The sequence below is a fragment of the Rhinolophus sinicus genome, linkage group LG04 (assembly GCF_036562045.2).
Source record: "Rhinolophus sinicus isolate RSC01 linkage group LG04, ASM3656204v1, whole genome shotgun sequence".
Lineage (NCBI taxonomy): Eukaryota > Metazoa > Chordata > Mammalia > Chiroptera > Rhinolophidae > Rhinolophus > Rhinolophus sinicus.
The window spans coordinates 100,660,860-100,684,952 of NC_133754.1; the positions used below are offsets into that span (position 1 = coordinate 100,660,860).

Here is a 24,093-nt window from a genome sequence, read left to right on the forward strand (position 1 = left end):
CACAGTTTCAAGTAAAGCTCCAGGAAAGGGGCTGCTGAGGAAGTGGGCATGGTGTTCCAGGGAGGAAAGAGCTTCTGCCATCAAGCCACCAGGAAAGAAAACCACATCCTTAGCTGGAGTTCCATGAGCTCTCACAGGGCAAGTGCTTGTGCCACCGGGAAGCAACACGAATGCTCCAGGAAGCCTTGCCAATGGGAAGCTGCCACAGGCAGCTCCCTCTTTGCCATCCATGCTTCCACCAAGGTCTCCCCTGGCTCCTCAGAGAGGACAGCAAGGCTCAAAATCCAGCATGCAAAAGGTCTGGCGTCCACTGCAAGGATCTCAGGGAGGTGGGGCGCAGGGGAGACCCTGGAATCTGCATTGTAAACAAGCAGTCAGGTGAATTGGATGCAGGGCGTCACCAACTGCAAAGCGCTGGCCACACGGTGACATGGCCTCCCGTTGTCCCCTGGATTCTTAGCTGCAAACACCAGTGTTCTGCGTGACTCCCCATAGGTGGAACGCAGAACGGTCTCCTGGCTCCCAGGTGTGATGAGTCTGTGAGGCTCTAGGGAGGGTTTGTCAGACCTGGGAGCCTCAGGAGGCCTGAGGAGCCCCCTCAAACCCACAGGCAGAGAAATTCAGGCCCACCCTGAGCCAAGTCACCTCAGAGGAGCCATTGGTTCAAGACCCTGAGGAAAAGGAGAGGGATCAAATGTCACCAGCGATTGCAATTGTCCCAATACCATCTGTCAACCCTGAATGTCAAGCCTTCTCAAAGAAAACTAGCTCTCATGGACTGAGTATTGATTACTACTTATGGACTCTTTCTATACATCCATCTGGTATTATTTAAGGAACATTTGCTGTGTGCCACAGGCGGAGGTCCTGCCTGGGAAAGAGAACAGCACTTGAGAAGACACTGCATAGGACACAGCTCGCTCCTCAAAGTGTGGTCTGCAAAACGGGGTTGTCAGCGTCACCAGGGAGCACATTAGACATGGCGACTCTCGGGCCCCCACCTCCTGAGCCAGCATTTCAACCAGAGCTCAAGGTCATCTGTAAGCACATCCTGCTCCTGTCGCCTCCACAGCTAGGATTCATGGAGGCACCTTATTAATACTTCTTCTAGGTTTCGTCCTAACAAATAAATGTGTCTCAGCCCATGCGTTTTTTCCTTTTAAAGGCACAAGCAGAGATTCCTGCTAATAAATGAATTCCAGATTAGCATGTGTTGCTGTGCTGCCGTGGGAAGGGGCGCGTAGCGCAGGGAAGTGCTGACGCAGAAGGGACAGCCACGTGTCCTGTTAGCCACGCCACCCAACTCCGCAAGGCGAGGCTTGAAGATCGGAAGCATACTGCTCACCCTCTCACCCCTTTCACCGCTCACACCCAGCCTGCGTCCGGGTTCATAAAATGGCTTTAAGACCTTAGCTACTCACTGACCATGAACACCTGGGCTGGAGGAAGGGTCGTGGTCATAGATCTCTGATGCAGTCTTGGGGTGCACACATTTGGCTTCCCTCTGGCTTCCACTGCCTGTGAGACTACATGCATTTCAGGTCCGGCAGACTCTGCCACAGAAGGCTCTCAGCGCCACAGACAGAGCCTCTGGAGATTGGCTCCATATTTTCAGGCTTTGGCTAGAGCTGAGAAGGCAAAGTTAGGAAAGATGGTTCTGACTCCACGGCCTGGACTTGGCTGAAGTGGGACGAGGGCTCAGGGAGCCCAAGGGGAATCCGTAGGGAACTTTGTCAGGGATTGGAGTTCCCATACTGACCCCAGGGCCTCCTGCCACGTGCCCTACCCGCCTCTCTCATACCACGTTCTTAGCCCCCTTGCACCCGTCGGAGTTACCCTGGGAGAATGCCGTAATTCTTCCATCACAGGTGTGTGGGGCCTCTTGTGTGGGGGCAGCCGGTGAGAACGCGATGCTCAGGGGCCCGGATTTGTGCCCCAAGTGCCAAGGCTGCTGGGGGCAGTGCCCAGGACGGACCATCAGCTGAGCCGTGACAGGATTGCAGTCTTCCAGACTTCTGGTCTGACACTCGTCCGGAATGAAGCATATTGAGTTTGTCTCCATCTCCCTGAATAACAATCACATTAAGTGTGACCAATTGTTAGATGTGCTTGCTACAATCTGGCAGGTGTGGGGCTTCCATGTTGGCTTTGGATGCACAGCAACTGTGCCCTTAACCTTCTGTCCACACAGGTGGCATCCTCTTGACCTCCCAGCTGTTCTACCAAAGAAGAAAGAAACTTCTGGACTGGATGTCACACACTTTTCCTGTGGCTTGAGCCAAATTCGTAAGTTTGAAGCAATGTCATCTAGTCCTAACACAATCTTGCGTGGTATGGGTTTCTTGTGGGTGCTAGAAAGATCAATATCGTAAATCACCACTGAAAGGTGACAGGGAGAGAGGAGCCTTGTCAACAAACTGTCAGCATCAGATGCAGAAACTGCTGCAAAGATGCAGAAACTGCTCAGTCCTCAGTTTCTTCAGCTGCAAAATGGTGACATGCTGATATAGTTATCTTCCACTTCCATATCTGTCCTGCATCAAGTCCTGCCCACTGATCTCAGGAACACCTGTGGAAGCCAGTCGCCTCTCTCCATCTCCAGTGCCACCATCATCTTAGCCCAAGTTGTGGTCACATTTTGCCTGGACCACTGCAATAACCACTGTCCTGTCACACAACCTCTGCTGTGGCCGCTCGACACGCAGCTCTCCACCCTGCAGCCAGACTGACCTGTGAAAAAAGCCAGCGGCACTTAAAACGGGGAAGCTTCTGCCACAATCTTGGCCCAGGTGATTCTGTTATTCTCACCTGCGTACAGGTAATGAGAGGGCTTTCCCATCCGCAGCTTCACTAGCCCCCATGTGAGTATATGCAGGTGTTTTGGGTTTTTGTTTTTGTTTTTTTATTACTATCTCTCGGGGGCACAGAATCGACCTGTGTCATGAGCCATTACCGTGGGAGTGGGGCTAGTTTGTGTGGATTGAACAAAAGATGCTACCACCTCTGCCGGGCAAATGATGGGTGAAGTGCAGGCAGCGAGAGAGACAGCTCCTCATGCCAGGCCCGCTTCAGGCAGCCTGCGGGTGCTGGCGGGGTCCCACCTGGCTCCGGCACCTGCTGGGGCAGAGCCCTGGCGGGCGGCCTCTCCGCACTGGTCCTTCTCACTATGGCTTCTGCATGCCAAGAACTCTCTCTGGACTCAGCACTGACGCCCTCGTCCCCCTTCCCTCCCCCTATGGTCCAGTTCATCCTCTGCTCCTTCCAGGTAAACTTCATCCCCCTACTGTCTTCAGGACTTTGCCTTTTGATTCACTCCGAGTTCTGCTCTTACAATACAAGTCGGCTTTGGCCTTCACAGTTACAATCCCCGAAGTGGATCCTTGGCCCCTGGTCTTCACCATCCAGGAAAGTACAGTGTTAATTCTCCCCTAGGAACAAATGTGCTGGCTGAGGGGTTCCCAGGAAGAAAAGCACAGCAACCCAGGACGATATTTGAAAATATCTCCATGCATGGTATTGTCGCTGCCTCTCTCCCACTTAAAACTATTCAATCGCTTCCTATTGATAAAGATTTCTCTGGCATTTTAAAGGAATGCTGTCCTGTATGCAGAAGAACAATGCACAGGGCTCAGTAAGCGGGAGTGACCTTTGCTAAGGAAGCCATAGGCCGGGGACTTGACTGCCCATGATGGCAGCCCAGTTCGGAGTTTATGATCGGACCAGGCTGTGTGATCACTCTGGGTCCCTGGGCCAGTCAGGCCCCCAGGTGGGCTACGTAGCCCCTGTTTTGTACACAGCTCTCTCTCTCTCCCCAAGTCTGTAAGCTGCTAGAGAACTGATTAGTAGTTGTTTTTCTCATTGTCAGTCCTCAGTGAGTGAGGGAATGAATGAATGAATGAATGAATGCATGAATGAATGAATGAATGAAAGCGTGGAGGCAGGGGTGGGTGTTCCTCATCTGAGAAGTCTTACCACGCTGGGTCCAAATCCCACCTGACCCATCAGTGACCAGTGGGCTGACTGGGCCTTCGGAATGGCCAGAATATATGAGTATAGCTGCACGCTGGGGTGAGTGAGGGGGAAATTACGTGCCCCTAACCCTCCTGCTCCCACACTCTGGAAATCTGACCACTGAGACGTATTCTTTTGGGCTGGTTCTCAAGAATCTTCCACTAAAATTTAGGTAATTCCAGGAGAGTTCAGGCAGCTAAGGTCACAGCTGAGCCCTGGAGACCAAAGGGGGGTAGGATGGGGCAGCAGGGGGCGGGGGAGGGAGACAGAGACTGTGATGAGACCTGGAAGGGAAGTCAAGACATCCTAGGCAGCAACAGCTTCAGATTCCCCGAGCTCTGGTTCTCTTACTTTCATGCTTCCAGATCCAGCAACGTCATGTCAGTGTCCCCAAGGAATGAGGACACCAAGCCAGCAGGACAAACCTCCACAGAGGTCGGTGGAAGCTGTGAGGTCCAAGGCCCAGTGTGAGCACTCACGTTGATCCTGTGGGAGAGCGTCACACACTCACCCGTTGGTCACTGGAGAAACGCTGCGTCAATCAAGTACCAGACAACAAGGAGTGAAGAAAACAGACTCTATTTTCCACCCCATAGACTGGGGGGACTTCCCATGAGGACTTTTGGAGAAAAAGACATGCATCTTCTGGGTCTGCCCAGACTCGCATGGTTTGTAACTGCCTAGAAGTAGTGGGGCGTGGAGATTTGGGGCAAGTTGGGGAAGATATCATACTCTTGGAAGTCATGGAAAGTGTGGAAGGACGTAGACAATGTTCCCCTTTCCCAACATTTTCTTTTTCGGTGACAGGACATGGGAAGGTGAGGGGACAGAGGGACGTGGGCTCCAGAACATGGCATCAGTGTGCTGTGAATCACTCTGATGGCCCGACGCTGGCATGCAGCTTGAAGTGTTGCCGCAAACAGAGAAAAGATGTCTGACCCGCAAAGGAGAGTTTAACTGGCTGGCGATGTGCGAATCAGTGAAATCTGCTGCACCATGCTGCATTTCCTTTTGTTCCTGGTACCCAATTTGTACTCTTCTCAGTTATGTGGGAGCTGGAGTCTTCATGTCTTAGCATCCTCCCCTTAATGCAATTCCTTCTATTCCTTTGCTTACATTTATTACACATCCTTTCCCCTGAGGTCATTACCAAGGGCATGTACAAAACAAGCTGTTCTGAGACTTCAATAAAAGCCATGTAATCTCTTCCTGAAGCACTGCTCTGCTTTGAAAAATCAATATTCTTCCATTGGCAATTTACCAGAATGAGGTTAGTTTAACAAAATAAAATTTGAAACATCAAAGTGTTGCAAGAAAATTGCATCCTTAAATGTTCTCTTTAACTTCCTACCCATTTTCATGTCCTGCCTCATTATTGGCTAAGGGAGAAAGCAAAAAGAGCTGGCCTTGAACCCTTTTAGAAGAAAAGGTGTATAAGTCAGGGTCTCTTGGTTGTGATAGGAATTCAACTTGAGCTAGCCAAAGTGAAGAAGTTGGGGGAGAGGCGTGGGGGGAGAAACTATGGGGGGAGGAGGTGTGGAGGGAGAAGGTGTGGAGGGAGGGCTGGTTAGCAGGAGGGACTGGGTCCTGGCCAACAAAATGAGAGCAGATATCCACCACAGAGGCCCAAAGCAAGTGGGTCGTTCTCACTCCCACCCTCCCTACAACTATGAGGGTGTGCGGGACCGAGTTGGAGGAGCAGGCTTTGGGGCGGGGAAAGGGCTCTGAGCTGAGGACTGAGCGTGGTTTCCTGGGAAACGGTCATCTCCTTGCCAGTGGTGCAGGGCCCTGTCCTGACTCCTCTGCTGGGCACAAAGGAGCTTTCCAAAGAGCTGCCTGGAAAGCTGTATCCATGTCCTTGCCAAAGCACTCCCAGATGGCTCCAGACACTGCCCCTGCCCAGCTCTACCAGAAAATGCGTGGCTGCATTGCCCACAGGCTCCTGCGTGCCACCTTTGTTTGCTTCTATTTGCATTGCCTCTGTCTAACCCAATGGCCAAGTTCATTGGCTGTACTTCAGCTGTATCTGGTAGGAGCCTCTCTTCATCGCCACCAGGCCATCTGGGGCAAAGCTACCACCATGTCACATATTGTTGTACAAGCAGCCTCCAAACTGGTCTCACTATTTCCCTTCCTGTCTCCTCCAAGTAGTTTTCCACAGAGCATTTTCTTCAGACAGATGAAGTCACTTCCCTACTTAAAAACCCTTCAGTGAAGTTCCATGGCGTAAAGATAAAGGCTGGCATCTTCTCAGGTTGCACAACATTTTGCCTGTTCCAGCTTCTCTTAACTGTTCGATCTCTTCCATGCCCAGTTCCTGCTCTTTCCCTCTGCCCCAGGCACATAGCCACCCCCTCAGTTCTTAGAATGCGCAAAGCTCTGTTCAGCCCCAGGACCTTTGCACTCACTCTTCCCTCTGTCTGGACTGCTTTCCTCTATTGCTTGCTTGTTATCTTTTGTCTTATCTTGTGACTCAGCCAAAATGTCACCTCCTCAGAAAGACCTTTGCTGAGCACCCTGTTGTCTCGTCAGCACGTGGTTATTTACCTCCAAGCATAAGTTGCCATTTACATCATTTCTTTGTTAGTTTATGGCATCTCACATTAGACAGTCAGCACCCACAGACGAGGAGCTAACATCTGTCATGCTCTCCATTCTACTCGGAAGGACCTGGCAGGTAGGACCTGCCGTAAAGTGTTCAGGAATGGTTTCTGGGCAAATGCTGACAAGTAGCATCAACCATAAAAGTACCTCTGTCTGGGGTCTCATTTTGACTACTGAGCTATAGATATTTTTTTGGGTAAAACTTTTGGGGGGAAAATATTTAAATACTCTGGAATTGGGATTATGTCTTAAGATGTAGCCAGAGAATTCCATGCTGCATATTCAATGGACTTCTTAGAGAATTAAGAAAGTCTAATAAATCCAGAAACCCATTTAGGTTTGGGTGTCAGTTGTGTTGGAAAAAGTAACATTGTTTTATTGGAGGTTTTTGTTTTGTTTTTTTCATTGAAACCATGAAATTAAGAAACGTGGCTTTGTGGATTCCTTAAGGAATTGAAGACTTGTTATTTTTGCAATATCCAGGGGCATGGCCATTTATTCAAGTTGATATAACCATTCCTACTCCTTATACAAGTTTTTTTAAAAACTAGACTATTTAAACTGGAAACCAGACCTAAAGAGCTATTTTTTTAATAAAAATTTTACCAGCAAACACTGGAAACAATTTAAAAGTATATCAACAAGGAACATGTTGAAATACAGAAAGAGCTCATAGCCATATAACTAAGCATAAGAAAGAAGTTGCAGAGTAATAATATGTTATAATAATAACATTTATAAAAGAACCCTCTAGATGCCTACACTCGAACACTCCCAAGTGTAAGGAGGGTTACGGGGGCAAGGAGATGAGGTTTGCGTAGAAAAAAGACATATTCATGTATTATTTTGAAGTTAAACATTGAGAAGCAAAACAAAGCTAAATACAAACAGGCAAGCAGCAAACAAACAGAACCCCGAGGTTTCCACACGAGTAACAGTCTGCATTAGTTGGCTCGGCCGCACAGCAGAACACCACACACTGGGGCTGAACAACAGTTTTATCAGCTCACAGTCCTGGAAGCTGGAAGTCCAAGATCAAGGTGTCGGCAGGTTGGGTTCTCCTGAGGCCTCTCCCGTTGGTGCAGATGGCGCCTTCTCCCTGCGTCCTCACGTGGCCTTTCCTCTGTGGGTGAGCGTCCCAGGGGTCCCCCCTGTACGTTCTAATCCCCTCTTCTCATCGGACACCAGTGCTATCGGAGGAGGGCCCACCCCAAAGACTTTATTTTAGCGTTGACCACCTTTTTGAAGACCCTATGTCCTATTACAGTCACATTTCAGGGTCCTGGGGGTTAGGAACCCAACATATGAATTTGGGGGTGGGGTACAATTCAGCCCACGATGTGGTATTTTTGTTTCATTTCATGTCATTTATTTAATAGGAATTAATGGTGTTTTTATTAAACACAACACAATTTTAATGAACCACATCAGGAGAACAATTTTTCATGAGCATTTGAACAGATTACAGACTTAATTCAGTAAATTTCCTAAATAATTGAAGCTAGAATTATAGTCTTATCACGACTGATTATTTGAAACTTGCAGTGTTTTCATTTAAAATTCTAGACCAGACTGCTTCTGTTGCACAGTATATTGGTTTTAACAAGTGTACGCTTTCACACTACAGACAGGCGGAAGCAACACTGAAGATGACTTTGAATGTGCATTCGGGTAAACAGAGCCTCAGATCTTTCTAGAATCTCCCTCAGCTTCACTGGGATGCAATTTAAAGTTCGTGCCCTCAACCCAGTACTCCAATGTCATTTCTCTAAAGTTCCTCCCTCCACGCTCCCATTGAACTTGATTCCTATTTCCACGTCCCGCTCACAACTGTACCTCAGCTTGCAGAATCCTCACTGGGCATGTGCACTTTGGGCTGTGGGCACATCCCATCCCTCAGCTTCTAGCCAAGGTGTGCCATGTAATAGGTGCTATAGGTTGGATTGTGTCCCTCATACATTCATATGTTGAAGTCATCACCCCCAGGACCTAGAATGTGTGCTTACTTGGAAATAGGGTCATTACAGATATAATTAGTTAAGATGAGTCATACTTGTGACCTCTATCCCAATATGACCGGCATCCTTATAAAAAGGGGACATCTGGACACGGATATGCCATGTGGACATGCCATGTGGACATGAAGACAGAGATTGGGGAGATGTTGCTACTTGCCAAGGCAATCACAGATTGCCAGAAACCATCAGAAGCAAGGCAGAGACCTGGAATGGATTTTTCCCTCACAGCCTCAGAAGGGACCAGCTCCGCTGACACCTTGATTTTGGACTTCCAGCCTGCAGGCTGTGAGACAATAAATTTCTGTGTTTAAGGTACCTGGTCTGTGGTACTTTGTTGCGGAACCCGATAGAATTGGTATCAATAAATAGAGCCAAAAGAGCACTATTAAAACTACACTGTGGCAACAGGCATCCCTGGGTCTGTGGTTCCCCATCCCATAAATATGCATTGAATTTGATTCTCTAGTTTCCTGTGCCCTTTTCAGTGCCTCTCCTCCTGACGAGGTTGCATAGGCTCACAAGTGACAGGAATGAGGCCTGTTGTTTACACTGCCCATGGGGCCTCATTCTACCTCTAATCATTTGTTTAAAGTGACACCCAAAATAAGAGTTCAGATGAGAAGGAACGAGCTTGACGGCTAAGCACCCCCAACTTAGCAGCACAAGCTTATTTGCAGGCCCATGTTTTAAGCAGCGCAGCACGTGACCCTGGGCCTGATACCAGTGGTGCAACCACGTTCATTTCTGGCTCTCACCCTGGTGATGAACTTGGAGCCCGTTCTGAACTGTTTGCAGCTGTGTGTCTTACTTGGTTGCTGCTGTTGGGGATCCCCAACGCAGTTTTGGGAACTGACACCAGATGGCAAATTTGCATTTGCAGCCCATGCTCCTACTCCACCCTGTCAAGTGCAAGGTTTGACTGTCCTGTCTTTTAAAACCCAGGTGTCCTAGCAGCTATGGGGCAAGCACCACAGAGCCCCAATTTTAATGTTTATTTCTTTGTTCAGTATGGCACCCGGTCTGCTTTCTATGCATCCACAAGCAACAAGCAGCTAGGATGGGCCCATTAAAAACAGAAAAGGGGAAGGGAATTCAGGGATTTTGAGTGTTACCCCAGGTAGGGTTCTGTGCAGATGTTAGCCCATCGAATCTCAACAATGATAAAACCCGCGTACAGACTAGGTATCAGACCTCTGTCTTCACTTGGAGACGCTGATGTTTAGAGAAGTTAAATTTCGTGCTGTGATCACTTGACTAGTCCGTGCAGGCCTGGGATTCAGAACCACGTCTGTCTGACTTTGAGCTTGTGCCTTTTCCACATTACCAACAGGGGTCATATAAAGTCTGGGGGCTGTGCAGACAATAACCCAAAAGTTGGCTGAGGATTGCTGCGGCAAACGGTATACAGCAGAGCTGAGCGTTTCCAGGCAACCAAGGAACAGACTGCCGCGCTCTTATCTGATAAATAGGTCAAATCAGGAAAAAGAAACTTTCTGGGAAATTGGCTACAAAGATCTTTTATAATTATGGGATCGATATGATTTTGTCCAAACTCTCCCACCATTCAGGCGCTAATTTCCCTCCCTTGGGAGCGGAGGCCAAGATGGTGTGGGCTCAGTTGTGGGGGGTGTCTGGGTGAGTGGGCAGAGTGGGGGCATGAGTGACAATTACTAGAAGCAGGGTGCCAAGGAGATGCCAGGCCAAAGTCAGAATGAACAGGCCGGTGTCAGGGCTCCAAGCCCTGTGGGTCTGGGATCAGGCCTGTGCGTGTGTGTGTGTGTGTGTGCGTGTGCGTGTGTATGCGTGTGTGTGTGTGTGTGTGTGTGTGTGTGTGTGTGTGAAGGGACCGGTGCTTGACGAGGTCAAAGCACATGGAAATAGGGTGTCTGCAGCCATTCCTGACCCAAAGGCAAACTGCTTATGTGCTTTGTTTGTTTTCTCAGGCAGCACCTACAGCTTCTGGGTGCACTGTGAGGCCACACACATAAACAGGCAGAAGCATTTGGCAGCTGGCCTCCTTGTACATCACCCTTGATAAAATCTAGTTCTAGGAATGCATTTCTGTGGGTGGTTCAAGTAATGGGCTGGAAATGTTGGCTGAGGAGCAGGCTAAGCAGATCAAGGACGGATGGGGACAGAAGCATCTGAGCGTGACCCAGAGCTCCTGTGCCCTGGGATGGCTGCCTGAACCTGCCTGCTGACACAGCCTTGCAGTGGTGTGGGAATCAGAGTGGCCTGTTTCCCTGGAGCCGAAAGGCTGTCACACTGGCCCAGTGCGTCTGCCACACAGTCACCCCCAGGCTTGCACAGAGACTGCGATGAAGTCCAGCCGGCGAGTGCTCTGGGGTCCGGCACTGGCGTGGGCCTGAAAACTTGTGCTGGGAGCGTGCTTTGGACCCTCCCCAATCAGGCCCTGGCCGAGGCCGGGAGATCTCAGCAGACAAGCTGGGTAATTAAACATATGCGGCTTGTTTACTTTGTCCATGAAACAGTGACCACACTGAGGAGGCGTCGCCTTGTTAAAACGGAAATTCTGCCCCTCGCCACTCCACACCGGGCCCTGCCAACTGCACCGATTTTTCTCCAGCAATGAAAATAAACAATCCGCATGTGCACGGTCAGCCTTGGGGAGAAGGAGCCAGGACATCACGATGCCACAGAATTTGAAACAAAATGTGTTTAAGAACAGCTGGTTTCTCTTGTATTGGGAAGTAGCTTATCTTACAGTCTTAACCTTAGAATTGGAAGGGAAGGCTGTGCTCATGTGATCCAACCTCCCCGCTTCCTTGTGAAGGACTCCGAGGCCGGGGTTTATCAGGATCCCTGTGGGAGTGAAGAGCGGAGAGAATCAGCCGCTCTGGCTCAGCATTGTGCTGCCCTGTCTGGTGGGGAGGACCAGTGGGGCCACATGGGTCAGAGCAGCTCCAGGGGACAGCAGACAAGCTAGTCCTCCATCTGGAATTACAGGCACCAGGGACATGGCTACCCATCAGGGGAGGGGGCGGCAAAGGCACAGGGCAGGGATGGAGAGGGTGCACCGCGGGGCTAGCGAGGAGACCAGCCTGGCACTTTTGGGGGAAAGTAAGAATTAAAGCTGGATAGTACATTGGTCAGAGTTAAAGACTGCAGAATCGGGGGCCATGCGAGCTAGTTAAAGCGGAAAGGACTCAGCAGCGTATACTACTCAGAGAATGGAAAGGGCAAGCAGTCTCTAAGCTGAGCCTCCAAGAATGACTCCCTTAACCACACTGCAAAACCAGGCTGCCAAGAGAGCCGTGCCTCTGTGGTGATCAGGAAGGTGCTGCCTGCAGACGAGGAGGTCGCTGCTTCCAAAACAGAACGCTGGCCTCGGCCGCTATGCGGATGCTTCATGCTCCATCTCCTTTTCACATACCTCCACTGTGAACCAAAATTGCACCTGAGTTCATCCAACAGGAGACTCTTAAATCAAAGCTGGGATTCTAGCTGCATGAGAGTCGGGAAAGGTGATTTTTACCTTTCTCTGGGCAGCACATGAAGGAATGCCAGAGAGGGTTTGAAAGAGATGCTGAACCTCAGTATTCACTCCAGGGGAAGAGCCAGGGTCACAGGATGGAGATCTGGGCGTGGGAGCTTGAGTCTATGTGGTCAGAAGCAACGACTCATTGATAAGTTCTTGGCCACAGCAGAGTCATGAAGAACGTGATTTTGAAAACACTTATCTACAAACATTATTCAGGCTAGATTTGTCACCAGGAATCTTAGATAAAAAAGAATATTTAGGAGACTGTGGCTGTGGTACACTAAAGTCAGAGATAATGAGGGCATGGGGCAGGGGCCACAGGAAGTGAGGGGAAGGGAATAATAATGAGCAGCAAATAGAGAATACTTGCTGACGGATGAGAGGGGTAACAAAATGAACCATAAACTCTGTGTGCAGAGACGATATCATGTGTCCTTGAACTCTTAGCACCTCCCCCAATGCACGGCTTGTAGTAGGTGCCCAATACATGAGCAACAAGTGAGTAGGAAGGACACGTCAAAGATGGAGCATAATTGTCAAAAGGGAGGTGATTAGATAACTATTTAAAACAATAACAGTCAAGAAATGTTGCTGTTTTTCCCACTTTGTGACCAGGAGCATGAGGAGTAAATAGAAAGGACACTTTATAAAGAGTCAAGGGGGAGACTGAGAAGAGTGAGGGGCAGAGGACTGGGAAAAAGTGAAAAATAGAGCCGATTCTTGAGCAGAAGTGAGGGCTCTAGGACCATCCCTGAATTGGGAGAACACTCTGAACCCCAAGGGTAACTCCATGTTTGGAATGGAAACACCACCCAACCAGATGGCGGGAGCCCTGGCTGCAGACACTCAGCGACTCATCAGCAGAGAGCAGGACTAGACATAGCTGAAAATCAAAGTGCTGACAGAAGACAGACTTGAGGAAATCTCACTGAATGCAAAAGGAAAAAACACAGCTGTGCAAGCAAACAGAGAAGATACTAGGTACGGTGCAGAGATGAAGGTAATCCAACATAAGAATAATTGGTGTCTCTGAAGGAGAGGATTGACAAGTGAAGCAGGAACTCAAAGACAGACACACAAAATTTCCCAAACAGAACTGAATGTGCAGATTGAAAGCACACTCCATGTTCTTGGAGATTTTGATCCTGAAGGTTCTGTTCTAAGGCAGACCCTGGGGAAGCTATTGAACTTCAGGCATACTTATGAAGAAATCTCCAGGCACCCAGAAAAACACAAATCACCTACAAAATAAATGAATTAAACTGACCTCAGAATTCTTCACAACCATCAAAGAAAAAAAATGGAGTAATGTCTACAAAGTTATGAAAGTGCCACGTAAGATTATTATACCCTGTCAAGATGTCATTCAAATGTAAAGGCAACAGACATCTTCAGATGGTATCATGAAATATTTTATAATAAAATCTTACCAACTGATAGATGAATCGTGACTGAAAAATAAACAAAACCATCCAGAGTAGAGGTCTGATAAGAGACTGACAAGTGAATATGGAATCCACTTAAATATAGAGTTAAAACTAAATAATTATGAGAACACAACTATAGAGCACACTGTATATGTGAGAAATCCAGAAAATATTAAAATAATCATATAACTTACAAAATTCAGAAAAGGTCAAATGGAAGAAGTATTAACAGTGTCATCTTTCAGACAAAGGGATTGATCAGTATTGTCTGAAACTGAGATGTAAAGTTATAAAAATAAACAATGACCCCAATCTCTCCTTTCTTTTTTCATCACTACTTTTTTTAATCCTAAAGGGATATTTAGGAAACAACCCTCTTGTGGTGAAGAAACTTTGATGTGACAGTTGAGGCTCTTTCAGTTTCTTTTGTTAAATTCAGCTAAAATGAAGTGCCTAAAAAATAAAAACCTCCTATTATGTGATCCCACATTTGTAAAAACGATTTTGTTTATTAAAAGCCTCTGCTATCAATATGAATAGAACATGTTCAGACCATGTTCTCATGAGTGATGGGCTTGGGACGATATAAAACACTTTCTTCATGGTTAGGACTGTTTGAATTGTTTAGAAGAAGTTTTTTTTTTTCTTGTTTTTTTTACAAAAGCAACAAAGTGCTTTACAAGTTATTACAATAGGAAGACTATTATCACACCAGAAATGCCAGGATGACATGTGGCGCTCATTCCGGGCGATGTGAACGTGGATGATACTTAGCTGTGCAACTGTCTTCAGAAAGGCCCAGACTTTAGGGTCATTGGCAGGGTTTCCAGTCCCTACTTACTTTTCCAGCTTCAGCTTCTTAATTCCTCGCGATCGCAGTCACGTGTTGCACGCTCTCAACTCGTTGAGCTGCTCATAACACCCCGGCCAGGCATCCGCTCTCATTTATGACCCCTCACATTTCCGTTTGCTCTGCCTTGACCACCCTTTGGTCCCCTGTGACCCTGCCCATGCTTCCTGGATGATGCTTATTCATATTTTTGAAAAAAATTTTATTTTTTTGAGGTAAAATATGTAGCACAACATAACATTTAGCACAGTAACCATTTTTCAGTGTACAATTCAGGGGCATGAAGTACATTCACAATGTTGTACAACCACCACCACCATACATCTCCAGAATTCATCTTCCCAAACTGAAACTGTCTCCATTCAGTGATAAATTGAATTTTCCTCGGTAACCTCTGTTCTTGTCTCTACTTCATGTAAGTGGAATCAAACAGTTTGTTCTTTCCTGTCATTTCACTTACAATAGTGTCTTCAAAGCTCATCCTTGTATCTTGTCAGAAAATTCTGTCTTTCTCCAGGAGGTTCAGACTTCTTTGTTCTACACAGGCCTTCACTGATTGGATAAGACTCATTCACATTAAGAAGAGCAATCTGCTTGACTCGGTCTACGGATTTAATGTTAATCTCATCCCAAACCACCCTCACAGAAATACCTACAATATCTGGTTACCTCATGGCCCAGTCACATTGACACATAAAATTAGCCATCACACATAGCTCCCCAGGTCATACATGAGTCCAGTTTCCTGATCCAACAGCTCAAAGGTGTTATTGGGACAACTGTGGAAACTTCAATATTGGCTGTTGATGTATTTTGTATCAGTTAAATTTCCTGAATATAAAGTGAATTTCCCAAATATTTCTTAAGAAATATATGCTACAGGATTTAGAGGTAAAGAGACAAGAGCTCTGCACTGTCCAAGGATTCAGCTCTCATCCCCACCCCCCAAAAAAAACTCTATCTGTTTCTAGTATATGTGTCTGTTTCTCTCTACATATAGAGAACAAATGTGACAGAATATTAACAAATGGCAAATATATAGATGAAGGATACATGAGTTTTCATTAGACTTTTTTTTTTTTTTTGCAGCTTTTCTGTAGGCTTGGAATTTTTCAAATACAAAGTTGGGGAAATTTTTGCATGCTTTATACAGTCAAGCATTTGACATTTTCTTCATAACTTCTTCTACCAATGTATGTATAGAAATATTTGAAATAGGCTAAATGTCCAAAAATAGGCGACTGGTGGAAGAGTCCGCTCAGAGCTGGCCTGACCTGCTGCCACTGGACCCCTGGTCCTGGCCTTGGTCCATGTCCTACTCGTGGTGGGTGGTCACGAAATACTTTTTTGTTTTTCCTTTGTTCTCACTGAGGCCTCACTGATACCCAGAAATTACATACAGTAAATGAGACAAAGCTGAAGGTAGAGCCTGACTTATTTTCCCATGCGTGTGTATATGCCCATGTAACCACCACGCACTTCCAGATACAGACATTTTCAGCACCCACCCTGTTCTCTCTCCTAGTTGATAGCACCCTCCCCACTGAAGGGTGACCGTTACCTGACTATCACAATAGCCTAGTTTTGCCTGTGTGCAAACGATATTTAAATGAGTGCACACAGTATGGATTTTGTATGCCCTGCTTCTTCCCTCAGACTGTCACACAATTTAAAGTCCGTTCTACCACTGATGGACATCGGCTGCTGCTGGTGTAAGGTGGCTCTGAAGATTCTTGTACTGTCTCTTAAGGACAGACACATCTTTTTCTGTTGGCCATTTAGTCCTGCATAGCATTTCTGGCTCTTAGGATTGCATATATTTGGTAGATACTACAAACTAGTTTTGTAAAACGTTTATTCTTGATTACATTGGGAATATGAGTGTGTTTGTGGCTTCCCGCCCTTGCTGACACTGGATATTGTCAATCCCTCAGTTAGCCATTCCACAGTGGGTGTGGAGCTGTTCCACTGTAGTTTTAACATTAAACATTTGTTAAATGCCTGTGAGATGGAATATCACATAGCTATAAACAACTGCGTTTCAAAGATTTAATCCTGGGGACATGCTCATGGCATGTTAGAGGTGACAAATAAGACATACACTCTGTATGTAGCATACTTTTTATTTTAATGTATATATGTTAATACAGAAGACTAGAAGGAATTCACCACGATGGAAATAATTGATTCTGGATGATGGGATTAGATTCTTTTTCCTCATACGTTTCCATAACCCTGAGATGTTGTACAATGAACAAATATCAATTTTAAACGCAGGAAAAAATATTTTAAGAAGAGTTTCTCCCAGAAAAAATGAACTTGCCATGTTCAGAAATAAGCAGTACTTCTCAGGGCCTGTTTTCTCAAGTGTAAAATGGGCCCATGTCTGACTGCAGACAGTGGTCCTCCCCAAGGAAGTAGTCAGTAAATGACAGCTTTGGGAAACATAGCCAGGACCCCAGGGAGGTAGCGCCCTCAGAGGAGAAGTAGGGGTTAGAACAAGACAAAGAGAGGGACTTCCAAGGAGGCGAGAGGCAATAGGGCAGTTTCTGCTGGATCCTGAGTTCAGTGGGCACAGGTAAGGGATTCTGGAGGGGGTGGCAAGTGAGTGGTAGGAAATGGGACAGAAAGTGGACATCTTAGGGCACTTGGGGATCACCGTGAGGACAGAGAGGGGACTGGTTGTCTGGGCCTTCTCATGGTGACAGAGGGACGGTGGTGGTGAGCCCGCGCTAAGGCCAAGTAGGCAGGGGAGGGTCTGGGCTCCTGCTTTGCCGACCATGGGGCTGCGGGGTGGGCAGGTGCTTGCGTTCTCTGAATCCCGAAGTGTTAGCTGGGTCTGGAGACTTGAACCCACAGTAGAAAGGCAACACATTCCTGTCTTCACCATCTCGCTTGGTTCCCAATCCGTTTAATGTACTTATGCCCACCCTCCCACTGTGGTCCCTGGGATTCTTGGTGTGTGAGTGATTCTGGTCTTGGTCATCTGCAAAAACAAAGGCAGCTGCTCCAAGCCATAGGGGTTCAAATTTAATTTGGTGACCAGATTTCATCAAGGGTCAAAACTGAAAACAAGTTTCCCTGGAGGTTCCCGCGAACAGCGGCTTGCCCGCCAGCAGTGTACCCCCGAGCTGCTTTTTGTTTTGAATGCAGCAAACATGTACTTTTTATTTTCTGTCAACTCAAGCTAATTCCAGGCCTTTCTAACATTATCCTCAGGGGTGTTTCAGACTTTCTATAGTCCTCCCTGATTTACAGACCCAAACTCTCATTTTCTGTTCATGCCTTTTACAATTGTGAGATTGGAGCTGACTTGTAGCCACAATGGTCTCTTTAGATGTCTCTTGTCCCTTCATCAGCGGGATAGTTTGTGATGCTACAGTCAGAGATTTACTTTTGAGAGATCTGAACACCGAAGATCGTCTTCATATTTTTCTCGTCTTTTTGTAAGCTAATCTCATAAAGTCTGAAGTAGGTGCTGATGTGTAGCCCTTGCTTCTACTATGTAGGGAGCCTTGGAGCGGAAGTAGGAAAAAACTCCAAGAAATGTATTAGGTAGCCTGTCAAGAAGCCTCGAGCAGTGGAATTTGTGCTGCGCAGAACCAGCAACTCTGCGACGTCCTCAGGGGATAGGATTTTCTCTCTTTTTACTGTGCACCCTCAGTGTGTTTGCTTCCCCCCAGGCTAGCTCCCCTCAGGGTTCCAAGGTGGGTGTAGTAGTTTCAACCATCTTTTCCAGACAAAAGAATGTCTCATTGGGAATGAGAACTTTCCCCAGAAACCCAGGAGCTCTCTCGGGTCTCCTTGGTCAGGACTGGGTCCCAGGCCCAACCCAAAACCAACTACACCAAAGGGCATGGGCTTGGCCCCTGGGGCAGGGGTAAAGCCAAGGTCCCTGAGCCATGTGGGGGAGGGGCCTCCAGTCTGCTCCCCTCCGAGCAAGGAGGAAGGAGGGTGTAGGAGCAGTTACCAGGGTGGGCCTCAATCAGTTGTGTCATCAGCAAAATCTAGCAGGGCACAACCACTTCCTCTGCAGGCTCCTCCCTAGGATCCCTTTCTCTCGGGGTTCAAATTCATCCAATGAATGGCAGTTTTGTTCCTTCCGTTACATGTGGGTCAACTGGTAACCAGGTGTCCTGCAGAAGACCCTGTTCGCTGCGCCATTTGTCATGCGGGGCAGCCTGTGGGGTCTCTGCTCCCACTCCCCACACAATAACGCAGGATATGGTGAGGCCAAAAAGGAACACCCACGGAGCCATAGGTAGGGGAGTCATACCACTATATTCTCGCTGGCGGCATCCGCCTCTGCAATCCACTCTTGATAGCTCAGCCACCATCTTCTTGCCAGCCCCCATTTTCTGCTAGCGTAGCCACGGCAGTTATGTTAGTGGCCAATGGCTCACTGGTTACAGCTGACGGCCAACTAGCCACAGTTGATGGCCATTTACTACCTGAGCCAGCACCTGTCTATGTGAGGCCGAGAGCCTGGAAATTGCACTCCTGGCTCTGTCCCCACACTAGTCAATTGTTCTCCCGGCAAATAAGATGCCCACAGGCCTACTTCATCGGTCAACACCTGCACTGTGTTCCTCGGGTAGGTTCAGAAACCGGTGCCTGCACCTGAGGAAACATGCAGTCGAGTCCTGGGATACATTTCCCATCATCATTCGGCGGCGCCTCACCCACTCCAGCTGGGGGGTCGGGGAGGTTCCGTACGTCTTCTCACCCGAGTGCTGCTTCCGCCCCGATTAGTCAGATCCCTCCAAAAATGTGTGCTTTGAAATCTTGGTCAACAAATCTCATTGCAAATGTTGACCGAGGTATGTCCTTGTGTTAATATGTCCTGTTCTTGGTCTTTGGTCCAAGCCGTATGACCGGGTGTCTATAATCAGTATCTGAAGCCACGTCTCATTGGCAATTTCCTGGCTCCTGATTTTCTTCTAACCTAAGGCCAATTCGTAAGACCTTCCCGCTTCTTGTTGCCTTCCTTTTCAAAGCCTTTGAACACAGAATCACCCACATATCTCCTGACAGTTTTGTAGCTATTTTCATGAAGTTTGTAGTACTCGTTGATGCTTAGTACTCACCTTCCGACAGGAAGCCTCTGATAGGTGTGTCGTTTGTCACGTGGGTTCTTGGGCAAATCAGTGCTCTATTGATTTTAAAATAATCCTTACAACCAATAATAATACAAAATTGGTATTATTCTTATTCTTTATATTAAAACAATAAAAACGGAAACCCAAAGATTAAGTAACTTATTCGAATGCCCAGCTCTTCTTGGGGGATTCTGAAATCTGAGGACCAAATGACAGTGTCAGTCAAAACACTGTTCAATTATCAGATTTTTAAAAATGCCTCTGAGAACACTGCAGGAAAATAGCACACACGTGAGTGGAATTCAGGAAAGCAATGCCCCCAGAGAAATAAAACAGTGAGATAAGGAAGGGAATGTGAGGAAAGCCAGGTTCCAGAGACCTGGAAAGACCATCTCATCTGGCCGACCACTGAGAACTGAAGAAATGCCCACATTTTATGATTACGTGCAATGTCTGGATAAATGCAGCACCAACTGGCAGCTTAGGGATCCAGTTCCCCGACGGTCAGTCCCTACTCCCTTCCGCAGTCTGTTCCTTCCTTGCGTTATTTCAATAGAGCAAAGTTCCTCTCACTACATTGTAGACTTCTCTCAGATGAAAATAAGGGCAAGGAACGTCTGGAGAAAAAGAACATCAGATAGTGAATAATGTCTGAATGTGGAACAACTACTCTCTAAAGCCAGTAAGTCTCTGCCTGAGACTTAGAACAAGTCACTTGCAGAGCCATTTGAAGAAGTATATGGTATGTGTTTGCTCACCCACCTCCTATTGTATTTGGCTGAGTCACAGGAGACTGACATTTCCTCTTCCCAAGTGGCGATTCACTCTGCCTACTATGTGTTTCTTGTGAGTTGTCATTTTGAAAAAAAGGCAGACGTAAAAATAATATAAAAGGACAAACATTTTAACATCATTGTCAAAGACCACCCACTACTAAATAAATTTGTTTTCATATTCTAGTAGTGGTTTAAACTTTACTATCTGAGAATTAGATGTTTCTCCTTTACTTTTGTCTGGGAACTCTTTTAGAACCTCCCACAACATGTTTGTTAAACAACTCACATATGGTACAGTCTCCTGAAGGAAGGGCACCATGTGGCCAGTGGACATAAGCTGAGGAGAGTCACAGACTGTCATCTGCGACCCACATCCAAGAAGCCCACTCACCTCGGCCAGCGAAAGGGTGCCACATAGCGGGCAGCAGTCTTGAGCTGTGTTTCGGCCATAATGAGAGGCTATGTACGCTTCTCTCAAGCCCTCCTCCCACCCAATCACTGTTTGGCTAACAAAGGACTATACTATGGAAATGGTAATAGAAAGAAATTGAAGACATGCCTGCGACAGTTCCCAATTAGGATGGTATGAAAGCACACTAAATTTTGGTTGATTGCTTCTCTTTGATGTTGGTAAAATACAGAAGAATAAAGGCTGGCACAGTACTAATTTTACTGAAGAATGTAATAAAATAAATTGAAGGAAAAAAGAGAAAAACAGTAGAGAGATAAAGAATAGGAAAAATACATCAAAATTATGAATATGTCATTTAAAAGAAGGGTATTCTATAACAGATGAAGAAAGTTTAATTTCTTTTCACATTAAACACTGTTTACCGCAATCAGCTAACAGAAATAGAAATCTAACAGAAATTACTGTAACCAAGGTCAAGGTGACATAAAACTAAGGATAAATGTTATGAGAAAACCTCATTTAACGTGAGTGACAATGTTAGATACTATATTTTTCTTGATAGCATGAGGTACAACTTATCTTGAAGAGAAAACAAATAGTTCAGGTCAAGGAGACATGCTGAGAATTTCACAGAGAAGAAAAGCTTGCCGTGTCCAGAACACGTAACTTAGGTAAAAGGTGAGTTAGGTACGAAGACGAGGCAGCCTCACAGGCCCACGACCCAGGCTTCACATCACGGGGTCTGCGTAGCTCCCACCTCTCAGCCGTGAGCTGTCAGTTTTGGCAGAGGGACCTTCAGTAGGAACCTTGGCTCTGACCAACCATATTTCAACAATCAGGCCACCCAGGGAACTGTTTTCAAAGGGATATTTGAGTATTTTCACGTTACACTGTTAAGGCAGCTAAATTTTTGGTGTGTTCCATGTATAATTTTACTGCTAGTTTTTATTCTTTTTTTCATTCTGCATAATAATGATATTAAGTATTAAGTGACATAATTCTTTCTCTACTAATAAACAAGTTTATCCATTTTGCAAACTCTAAATTGAGGTCTTATGAAAGGGAAATTTATAATGTGGGAACACAGAAAAATATATTGAAAACCAATAGAGACTATTTTTAACCATTGTAAAAATTCAATCACAATTAGCTGATAGTCTTTAACTTTGGAAAAACAGAGAGTAATTAGAATTAAAGTAGGTATTAGAAATAATTACCAGTAATTTGTTTTACAAAAGAGGAATAGAGCCATAAATGGCTTAATTGCCCAATTAAGTAACTACCAGATTCTTCTTTCGTCAACACTAACAGAATTCATGTTTGAGCTAATGAACAAAGCATATAAATATTTAACATCTCTTGATATAACATTTAGTGATAAAGAGACCACATAATTCTATGTATTGTGGCTGTGCACAGATCATCCAGGTTAAATATCAAAGATACGTTATGAATAATTCCCAAAACTATCAATGGAATATTAATTAAATGAATTTTTTTAAAGATTCAGAAACAAAAGTAGAAAACAATTATAACATGGATGAGACCGAGCTTAAACAATTATCGACCTAATTAAGACCTTTTAATATTATAACCGAAATGCACGATATTTTTTTATTTAGTTTACAGAAAGAATCTATAAGTACAGGTTGCAGAAAGAAAATGTTTAGTGCTATTTACACTCATTTTAAAACTCTGCTCTATACAAATTTCTGATCAGTATGAACAATATTCTCGTAGCTCCACTGCATAGAAAGCCTTTTCATCAACGCTTTAACAATGAGTAAAGTAACCTGATCACTCTAAACGAAGCTGACCGTTTGAAACCATTTACTCTCAATGCTTGTAAGGACCGTGGACACTCATTTAAGTACAGAACGTGTCAGCTTGTAACTTCATTGTTATAAAGGCTAAATTATTTATATGGAACATTGTTCTACACACTACACCCCAATCTATATGTAAGTTCTATAGTTAGGTATTTTATAAGTTTTTATTAAATATATTCTACACATATTTGTAATTTCATCCAGGAAGAATTCCTTCCCAGTGAAAAAATATAAAATCTTTTATGTTTTTACAGATTTAGATGAAACTGCTCATGCTTTAGTGCTGTGCAAATTGTTTTGAGCATATCAATTTTAAGTTATTGGTACAAAACAAAACAAAGGCATCCTGAATTGCGTATGCCTTTTAAAAATCAGCTTTTGATTTTAATACAACTGCAAGCACTGACACCAAATGCAAACTACATGAAGAAACAAATTAGTTACTGCGGAGAATTTTTTAATTTTAAGAATTCATCTGAATTCTAATGAGTGAGTGCGACACTGGACACAGATGAGCAATAATTATGAAAAAAGTCAAATTGCTGATATTCAAATACATAAAATTGAACAGTAAATGAGGTTTCCTAATATTTCTGCACAACAATGAAAGTCTATGAATGATCGGAACCGCCCCCTCCCACATTAAGGCTAGGAAACACACTCACCCCTTTTGTGCTGCGTGAACAAGCTCTCGGTTACTTATGACTGGAGAGGGCACATGTTAAAGGAAAAACCATTTGCTCATCAGATCTCTACTGAGTGCTTAAAACAGGCACATTTGGTTTTTTCATTTGCGGCACTGAAGGCCGTCACCCTCCGCTTAGTGTTCTGTGCCAGTGAAGCCACGATGGCTGACTGTGGTAGAATCCACCAGACAGTTTAGTTTCTTGTCCATTTTTTCCTCTCCAGTTGGCCCAGTAATTAAGGTCATTAGTTGCTGAGTGTTTTCCAGTGTGGAATTGTATATATGAGAATTTCTGGGTACCATGAACTACGCTATAAACTCTGCTGGTGAAGAAAACAATCAAACTTGTTTAGTGCAAACTGTATTTGGAACACTTGATTTGTTAGTTCTGGTGATCGCAATTTTTGTGGCAGCAAAATCATTTCTGCTATGAAAGGTAACTTGTTAACTTTTCCCCTGGAGATGGACTGCATTCAAAAACCAATGTTTTAAAACTGCTCAACACAAACAAAAGTACTAGAAATAAAAGTCATAGTGAAACAGGTTGTTGGTTCTTTTTACTTTCACGAGAAAAAGATGACAGCGCTCATGTGACCACTCACTCCATGGCTTTGCAGGCAGATGTGCTAAGGGCTCCTGACGCAATGTGGGGTTTCTTCTGTCCCGGTGGCATGGAAGACAAGGACGACGTCACGTCACACTTAGCAGACAGTCTTTACAGGATTACACAACAGTTACTCTCGCCTGTCTTTTCCCGATTCCTCTGACCTGGGGAAATGAAGGAGAGTTTCGTCTGTAAAAATGCTCCTATTGGAGGCAGGGGAGGAGGGGGCACTCAAGTTTAACAACAAATAGGTTTTTAATGTTTGCATTTTTAAAT

The 24,093-nt window shown here is 45.6% G+C and overlaps 1 protein-coding gene across 2 annotated transcripts in view; it reads right to left on the minus strand.

The window, feature by feature from the left end:
* Positions 1–22,299: 22,299 nt before the first annotated feature.
* Positions 22,300–24,093, minus strand: part of UBL3 (ubiquitin like 3) — a 73,508-nt gene continuing 71,714 nt past the window's right edge. For both annotated transcript variants that reach the window (XM_074330070.1, XM_019736576.2), the window contains exon 5: positions 22,300–23,981. In XM_074330070.1, coding sequence (XP_074186171.1) covers positions 23,929–23,981 — 53 coding nt within the window. In that variant the 3' untranslated portion in view covers positions 22,300–23,928. The remainder of the gene's footprint in view (positions 23,982–24,093) is intronic.